Source organism: Pristis pectinata, chromosome 33 (assembly GCF_009764475.1).
Source record: "Pristis pectinata isolate sPriPec2 chromosome 33, sPriPec2.1.pri, whole genome shotgun sequence".
Classification (NCBI taxonomy): Eukaryota; Metazoa; Chordata; class Chondrichthyes; order Rhinopristiformes; family Pristidae; genus Pristis; species Pristis pectinata.
The window spans coordinates 17,889,629-17,899,029 of NC_067437.1; the positions used below are offsets into that span (position 1 = coordinate 17,889,629).

Here is a 9,401-nt window from a genome sequence, read left to right on the forward strand (position 1 = left end):
AATTCAATTAACATGAATGGTCTTTGGAACTACTGAGAGGAATTTTAACTTCCAACACACTCAGAGAGATGGAGGTAGAGCAGCCCAAAGAGTTTTACATTGGCAGCCTGTTGTTGGAGTGACTTTACACTTACATAGTAGTTCTGTAAGCTGAGAGGGAAAGATAGTGACTTGCATACATCAATTTTAGTGTTGTTATCTAGAGACACACTGCAAAATTCTGACAAGGATGGATACTGAGAAACTTTTCCCCATAATGGAGACGTCTAAAACCAGGAGGCATAGGTTTCGTGTGAGAAATAAGACCGTTTAGAGGAAAAGTTTTGGAAAAGTGAGGATTTTTTTTCCACCCAGCGGGTGGTTGCATGCACTGCCTGAGAAAGTGGCAGAGGCGGGGATCCTCACAACATTTAAATAGTATCAGGACAAGCTCTTGAATCACAAAGGCATGGTAGGGTATGGACCAAGTGTTGGTAAATAAGGTTAGTGTAGAGGGGTGATGGGCTGAAGGGCCTGTTTGTGTGTTGTCTGACTCTATTCATTTGATGGAACCTGCAGAGACACAAAGAATGAACAGCTGATGCACTAAAGGTTCCCCCAGATTCACTGATGTCTTGGCGGATGACATGTTGGGAGCTGAAAATCTTGGACAGGAAGGAGGTTTGAGCTTGTTGTCAGCATCAAGTACCTCTGGCTGTTTGTGGCTACAGACACTGTGGTGCCTGCTCCTGGATTTAAACAGAAGTTCAATGAATTCAACAGAGCAATAACGGTGAGCAGTGTAGCACGTTCACCACCTCTTGTGTCCATTCCCCCAACCCTCTCACAATGCCCTGCCAACTGTACAACACACCCACTAGTGACTAATACATCCCCCTCTGCCTTTATGCATTTGTCCAGCCAGTGCTAACACTTAGCCTCACATTTATGCAATATAACTCCTCTCCCACAACTTGTTTGTGAATGTCAGTGACTATAGCTGTCAATCAAGTTGTTGAACCAAGATTTAAGATAAAGGAACACAATTACCAACTTGTAAATGGCTTGCTGAGTTTTAAGGTCATGAAGCTCTTCCTGTACCGTGACCATTAAGGAATGAAGGCAAAATCTAGAGTTATTTGTGAGAGAATCAGATTTTGTCATGGGGACAAGGTGTTGGGGTAATGTTGATGTGGGCCAAAGAATAGCTTTCCTTTTGTGAAATGAATTGATTATGAATCTTAGAGCACTTTTGATCCAAACAGACCCACTGCACTTCAATCTGTAATACATGATATCTATCATCTACATACTCCAAACTCTCTTCCTTTCCTTAGATGTAGTGTTTTAGTCCATACCTGAAGACATTTTGCCAAGTGCAGGATAGTTCCCAGTTTACACGTCCCTGCTGTGTTTTCCTTGACTCAGTTGTTCAATGCACTATGAAACAAGAAAATTTGATGAGTACATTGTGGAATATGAAGGCTAATGCAGAACCAAGAAATCTATAATAAGGTATTCTTTGGAAAACAACCAGTTTCAGTTCACTGTGAATAAGCTCCATACCAACCAATAATGCACTAGATATCAATCAACACATAAATTTAAACTCCTGGCATATCAGAAAATGTCAGATTAGAGTTCACTGTACCTGAAGGAAAAGTTGACAAACCATGAGCTGTTACGAGGGTTACTCCTGCAGATCACCATCACACAACTGGAGTCTTGGAATTAAATAAAGACAGTTATATAGGCATGAAGGGAAAAAATGGCTAAAGTGGGCTGAGAAATTAGATTAAAAGATATGATGCCAGATTAGCAGTGACAGGTGTTTGAAGAAATATTTCATAATCCTCAATGAAGATATACAACGAGAATCAGAACGAAAAGGCTTATGCTGTTGTGAACAACGGAGGTGGATTCAAGGATTGGAAGGACTTTCAAAACCAGCAAAGGACAACTAAAAACTGATAAAGGGGGAGGAGATAGAATACAGCGGTGAAGTAACAGGAACATGAATACGGATTGTACGCAGTTCTACAGGTTTAAAGGAAGAGGGCAAAAAATAAGGTTGATCTCCTGAAAGTTGAGAAACAGGAAACATGATAAATAAACAAACAGGAGAGATGTTTAACAAGTACTTTGTATCCTTCTTCATTTAGGAAGACAAAAAAACACACAAAAATGTAGAATATTAAAAAGGGAAGGAGGAACATGAAACAATCATTGCTAAAGACAAAGTACTTGGTAAACTAACTGCCTGCAGTCTTAAAGTAGGTGGAAGATGAATCGCTATGATCTTTCAAATTTCCCTAGCTTCTGAAAAGGTCCCATAGCAGACTAACACCGCCATTCAAGAAAGGGAGAAAATGCAAGGAACTGAAGCCAAGTTGCTGACAGTACGAAGATAGATGGGAAAATGAATTGCGAGAAGGACAAAAAAAAAGTTTGCAGTGACAAAGGCAGATTAAGTGAGTGGGCAAGAAGATGGAGAAGCAAAATGCACAAAAATGTGAGCTTACCCACTTTGGTGAGAAGAAGAGAAAATGAGTTTATTTACGTGATGCAAGACTCGTGAATGCTGCTATATGGAGGGATCGGGATGCGCTTGTACAGAAATACACAAAATTAGCATGTAGCAACTTGCAAGGCAATTAGTATATTGGCCTTTATTAGAAGGGGGTTGGAAATAAAAATGAGGAAGTCTTGCTTAGATTGCACAGAGCTTTGGCAACTAACCATTTGGAACACTTTGGAGCAGTGGTCACTGCTCTTCTGACAACCCATTTGTAAACCTGGCTGACACACAACGTGCTGGAGGAACTCAGCATGTCAGGCAGCATCCATAGAGGGAAATGGACAGTTGACGTTTCGGGTCGAGACCCTTCATCAGTTCCCCCAGTGCTTTGTGTTTTGCTCTAGATTCCAGCATCTGCACTCTTGTATCTTCATTTAAACTTGGATAGATCAGCCCTGATCACATGGAATGTGGGGGCAGGGGCCTACTGCATGGAAAGAGCAGGGAAGTCATGATACAACTTTATAAAACTGTGGTTAAGCCACAGCTGGAGTACTGAGTGCAGTTCTGGTCACCAGGATATGAATGCAGGGAGATTCACCAGGATGTTGCCAGGGATGGAGCGTTTCAGTTATGAGGAGAGACTGGATAGGCCGGGTTGTTTTCCCTGCAGCAGAGGAGACTGAGGGGGGGGCCTGATAGAGGTGAACAAAATTGTTAAGTGCATAAAGTGGATAGTGGGAAACTTTTCCCCATAACGGGACCTCTAAAACCAGAGGACATAGGTTTAAGGTAAGGAGTAAGAGGGTTAGAGGGGATCTGAGGAGAAATCATTTCACCCAGAGAGTGGTTGCAAGCTGGAACACACTGTCTGAGAAGCTGGTGGAGGCAGGTAATCTCACAACATTCAACAAGTGTCTGGGTAAACAATGTGCTCATACAGCCTGCTGCTGGTAATGAGGATTAGGACAGATGGGTACTTGATGGTTGGCACAGCCACGATGGGCCAAATGGCCTGTTTCTGTGCTGTATGATTCTACAGAGCCTGAGCTAGGGGACGGATGGGAGGTGTAGTGTCCAGATAAGGGGAGGAGAAACAATATGGTTTCTTGCAAGGGGTGACAGATGGGGTTGGAGGAAAGTGAGGGGGCAGAAAGATCCAGGTGAGGTTCCGAATTAGAGAACAGTTGAAGTGTGATCTTTGACGTGTGAAAGGAAGGAAAATGTGTTTTGCTGCAGCAACAAACGCAGGAAGCATAGACTGGAACCACAGACTAGGGCAGCTTTGACATTGAGTGTGTCGGTGCTGTTGCAGAGAGAAACCAAGGGGCATGCACGTACCAAAACACGGCATTAAGCGTGGATCTGGGGATGCGAGGATAGCACTGCCCGGAGAAATGCTGGATAGTTTGAACATACCTCTGATCCTGTGTGGATCCGAATAATGAAGAATGGAACTTCAGTTGAAATCCATTTGGATGAGTTGGAGTCGGGGATGTTTGCTGTGGAAAGAGATGTGGTTGTGAAAACAAACTCTCGATGAGTATGCTGCCTGACCAGTTCTCAGCCCTTTGTTTTCATTTCCAGTTTTCAGTAACTGTAATTGTTTGATTTTCACTTTTAGTGTGCGTGTCTGGCGAAGGCCACACGAGGGAGAGGTGTGTTGGCAAGGGGAGGGATGGAGTGTAGGATCTGGAGTAGTGGATGGACAGGGGTGGGAGTGTCCGGACTAGGGAAGGGACAGAATGTCCTGACTAGGGGAGGGTCAAGGGTTGCAGCATCAGGGCAAGGGGAGAGATGGGGCTGCAGGTTTTTGGGCAAGGGAGAAGTAAGAAATACTAGAAAAAGTGGGTCCTATGACCTTGCTCCACATTTCATCAATGCTATTGTCCATTTTCTACCACAATTCTGACCTTGAGTTCTATTTGGATGAAGTCTCCCTGTAACTGCGTGGGTTTCCTCCGGGTTTTCCACTTTCCTCCCACATCCCAAAAACATGCTGGCTGGTGGTTAATTGATCTGTAAACTACTCTATAAACTTCTGTAAATTAGATTTCTGTAAATTAATGCTGTAAATTAGATGGACTCCTGACCTCACAATCTACCTCGTTATGGCCTTGCACCTTATTGTCTGCCTGCACTGCACTTTCTCTGTAACACTTTATTCTGCATTCTGTTATTTTTTTCCCCTTGTACTACCTCGATGCACTGTGTAAGGAAATGATCTGTATGGATGGCATACAAAACAAAGTTTTTCATTGTACCTCAGTACACGTGACAATAATAAACCAATATGCCAAGGGTAAATTGGTAAAGATGGGTGGCTGGACAATCAGGAAGGAACTAATGGAGACGTCAGAGGGAATAGGTTGCAGGCTGGAATGGAATTGACGGGACAAACCAGCATAGACTTGATGGGCCAAATGGCTTCCTTTTACTTTGTAAGAAAAATACGAAACAAAATACGAATCAAAATATAAATAATGCCATTTTTTTGTGTTGTTCCCAATTCCCTCCTCCAGAACTTCCATCCCCTTCAGCGAGATTGTTCTACCAGACATATCTTCTTCTCCCCTTTCAGCAACTCAAAGGGACTGTTCCCTTTGTGACTGACTCATTCCCTCTTCCGTCTCCACCAACCATTCCCCTATTGTGGCCCATTCCCCTGAAGCAGAGATGCAACACCTGCCCTTTCACCTCTTCCCTTCCTGCCATCCCGAAACAGTCCTTTCAGGTGAAGGAGTGATTCTCATCAGAGAAAGCAAATCAGATTACACGACAGCTTTGCAGAACATCTCTGTTCAGTCCGCAACGATGACCCTGAGCTTCCAGTCACCTGTCACTTTAATTCTCCATCCCACACCAACCACTCTATCTGTTCACAACAAAGCCCAAGGTAAGCTTGAGGAACAGCAGCATACCTTCCAACGAGGCATACTGCGGCCCATGGCACAATACTGAATTCACCAATTTCAGATAACCGGATGTTCCTGGCCACTTCTGACAGACATTTAGCTCACAGATGCTGCTCAAATCTCCTGTGTTTCAGATTTCCAGCAAACACCGTGTACTGCCTCTCACAGTTCTTTTTGTTTCTCCATATCTTTAACTGCACTCAATCAGCCAGTAACTAACAGCACAAAAGCACTCCATCACCTGGGCAACCTTGGTCTCCACCCTGACACTCCTTTGTTCTCCCTTCATGACAACTTAATAAGCTTGTGTTCTCACTTTTCCAGTTCTGAGTAAAAGTCATTGCCCTATATCATTAGCTTTGTTTTCCTGTCCCCACAGGTGCTGTCTGACCTGCTTCATATTTCACCACCTTCTCAGGCAGTGCATTCCACCTGCAACCACTCTCTGGGTCAGAAATGTTTCCTCATATCCCTCCAACTCTCTTACTTCTCACCTTAAACCTATACCCTCTGGTTTTAGACATCTCTATAATGGAAAAATGTTTCTCACCATCCAGCCTATCTCTGCCCCTCATAATTTTGTACACCTCTGTCAGGTCCCCTCTCAGCCTCCTCCACTCCAAGGAAAACAGACCCAGACTATCCCGTCTCTCGTCACAACAGAAATGTTCCATCCCAGGCAACATCCCAGTGAATCACCTCGGATCCCCTCCAGAGCGTTCATATGCACACAGTTCTCCAGCTGTGGCCTAGCCAACATTTTATCGAGTTGTACTATGACATCAATGCTCTTTATTCTATCCCCAAGCTCATGAAGACCAATGTACCACATGCCTTCTGCACCACCTTATCTACCTGTACTGCTAACTTCCATGGACTGTCTACACTTCTCACTGCCCCGGTAAAGCAGCCAAAATAATCAAAGACCCCACCCACCCCAGACATTCTCTCCTCTCCCCACTTGCATCAGGCAGAAGATACAAAAGCCTGAAAGCACGTACCACCAGGCTCGACAGCTTCTATCCCGCGGCTGTGAGACCTCTTGTACGATAAGACGGACCCTTGACCTCACAATCTACCTCGTCATGGCCTTGCACTTTATTGTCTGCCTGCACTGTACTTTCTCTGTAACTGTAACACTTTATTCTGCATTCTGTTATTGCTTTTCCCTTGTACTACCTCCATGTGTTGATGTAATGATCTGTATGGATGGCCTGCAAAACGAAGTTTTTCACTGTACCTTAGTACATGTGACAACAATAAACCAATTTACCAATTTGTTGCTCAATACTCCCGAGGGCCCCAACGTTCTTGGTGTGAGTCCTACCCTTACTGGACCTCCCAATATGCATCACCTCATGCTTATTGGGATTAAATTCCATCAGCCATTGCTCCATCCAATTTACCAGTTGATCACTACCATTCTGCAACAGAAAACTATCCTCCAAACAAACACCACCACCACTACCAATTTGTGTGTCATCTGTAAACTTACTAATCATACCTCCTCCATTCATTTCCAAATCATTAATGTATATGACAAATATCAAGGGTCCCAGCACCAATGTCTATGGTACGACCCGGGTCACAGACTTCTAATCACAAAAGCAACCTCCACCATCACTCCCTGTCTCCTATTAACAAGCCAATTTTGGATCCAATTTGTCAAAATGCCTTGGATCCCATGGGCTCTAATCTTTTAGACTACCTTTCCATGTGGGACCTGGTCAAAGGCCTTACTGAAGTCCATGGGAACACATCAACCACTCTGTGCTTATCAATATATGTTATTTCTTCTTCAAATAACTCAATTAGTCAGACAGGAGCCACCAAACAAATTCATGCGGACTATCTGTCGCTCAGAATCTTCCAATAGGCACTTGGACAGGTCCGTGGATAGGAAAGGTTTAGAGGAATACGGGCCAAATGCAGGCAAATGGGACTAGCTTAGATGGGAATCTTGGTCGGCATGGACCAGTTGGGCCAAAGGGCCTGTTTCCGTGCTGTATAGCTCTATGACTCTACTATCTTCCCTACTACTAACGTTATAAATTAAGATATCTTTATTAGTCACATGTATATCGAAACACAAAGTGAAGTGCATCTTTTGCACGTAGTGTTCTGGGAGCAGCCCGCAAGTGTCGCCACACTTCTGGCATCAACATATCACGCCCACAACTTCCTAATCTGTACGTCTTTGGAATGTGGGAGGAAACCGGAGCACCCGGAGGAAACCCACGCAGACATGGGGAGAACGTACAAACTCCTTACAGACAATGGCGGGAATTGAACCTGGGTTGCTGGTGCTGTAATAGTGTTACGCTAACCACTACACTACCGTGCCTGCCCTTACACTCATCTGCCTGTAATTACCTAACGTACACTAGCTGCCCTTCTTCAAAAATAGTACCACATTTGTGCTTTCCAGTCCTCTAGCAGCTCACCAATGGCCAGCAAAGATTTAAATATCTCTGTCAGTGTCCAAACAATGTACTCCCTGCCTCTGTTAACAGTCCAGGATGTAGCTCATCAGGCCCTGGGGATTTATCCTCCTGCATGCAAGCTATCAGTCAATTTTGTACAAGGACAACTGAGACCCTTTTACCATCGACATATCTCACACTGGAGGGTCAGAGAGTCTGGGCAAAAGCAGGATCAGGGGTCAGAATGTCCGGACTGGGGGAGGGTCATGGGTCAGAGTGTCCGGACTGGGGGAGGGTCAGGGGTCAGAGTGTCCGGGCGGGGGCAGGGGTCAGAGTGTCCAGACAGGGCAGGGTCAGACGGTCTAGACCTGGGGGAGGGTCGGAGGCACAGTGTCTGGACAGGAGGCAGGGTCAGGGGGCACAGGGTCCGGACATGTCTGTCAGGATGTTGTCCGGGACGTCACGTCTCCCGGTGGTGGGGGTGGGGTTGAGGGAAGGGGGAGGGAAGAGGGAGTCACTGTGGGACAGCCGGGGTGGACGGGCCGAGGGGCCGGACGCCTACCTGCTGCCGCTCCTCCCGTCGCTCCGCTCCAGCTGACACGTCACCGCTTCACCCGGAACCGCTTCCGCCGCGCAGGCTCCAAGCCGGAGGTCCGGGTCAAGGCGGAGGCGCCAGAAACCGGTGTCCCCGGCGGGGCGGAGAGAGAAGGTGAGGGAGGGTGGAGCTCCCCCTCCCCCTCCCCCCCTCCCCCTCCCCCTCCCCCTCCCCCCTCCCCCCTCTCCCCTCTCCCCTCCCCCCTCCCCCTCTCCCCCTCCCCCTCCCCCCTCCCCTCCCCCCTCTCCCCTCCCCCCTCCCCCTCCCCCTCCCCTCCCCCTCCCCCTCCCCCTCCCCCCCTCCCCCCTCCCCCTCCCCCCTCCCCCCCTCCCCCCTCTCCCCCTCCCCCCTCCCCCCTCCCCCCCTCTCCCCTCCCCCCCTCCCCCTCTCCCCCTCCCCCTCCCCCTCCCCCTCCCCCCTCCCCCCTCTCCCCTCTCCCCTCCCCCTCCCCCCTCTCCCCCTCCCCCTCCCCCCTCCCCTCCCCCCTCTCCCCTCCCCCCTCCCCCTCCCCTCCCCCTCCCCCTCCCCCCTCTCCCCTCCCCCCTCCCCCCCCTCCCCCCCCTCCCCCTCCCCCTCCCCCCCTCTCCCCTCCCCCCCCCCCCCCTCTCCCCTCCCCCCTCCCCCTCCCCCTCCCCCTCCCCCCCTCCCCCTCCCCCCTCACCCCTCTCCCCTCTCCCCTCCCCCCCTCCCCCTCCCTCCCCCCTCCCCCTCCCCCCTCTCCCCCTCACCCCTCCCCCCTCTCCCCTCCCCCTCTCCCCCTCCCCCCTCCCCTCCCCCTCCCCCCCTCCCCTCCTCCCCCCTCCCCCCCTCCCCTCCTCCCCCCTCCCCTCCTCCCCCCCTAACCCCTCCCCCCCTCCCCCCTCCCCCTCCCCCCCTCCCCCCCTCCCCCTCCCCCCCTCCCCCTCTCCCCCTCCCCCTCCCCCTCCCCCCTCCCCCTCCCCCTCCCCCCCTCCCCCTCTCCCCCTCCCCCC

General features: G+C 48.9%; 1 protein-coding gene across 2 annotated transcripts in view; it reads right to left on the reverse strand.

Annotated features, from left to right (window-relative positions):
• The window catches only part of sgsm3 (small G protein signaling modulator 3), a 108,000-nt gene extending 99,556 nt beyond the window's left edge, over nt 1-8,444 (reverse strand). Inside the window, exons 1-4 of one of the 2 annotated variants that reach the window (XM_052043409.1) lie at nt 8,398-8,444; nt 3,917-3,999; nt 1,631-1,703; nt 1,338-1,419 (exon numbers count right to left, since the gene is read on the reverse strand). In XM_052043409.1, the coding sequence (XP_051899369.1) occupies nt 1,338-1,347 (10 nt within the window). In that variant the 5' untranslated portion in view covers nt 1,348-1,419; nt 1,631-1,703; nt 3,917-3,999; nt 8,398-8,444. Of the gene's footprint in view, nt 1-1,337; nt 1,420-1,630; nt 1,704-3,916; nt 4,000-5,418; nt 5,480-8,397 lie in introns of those variants that run through there. The other variant, XM_052043410.1, reaches the window with a different exon arrangement.
• Between the last annotated feature and the right edge of the window lie 957 nt (nt 8,445-9,401).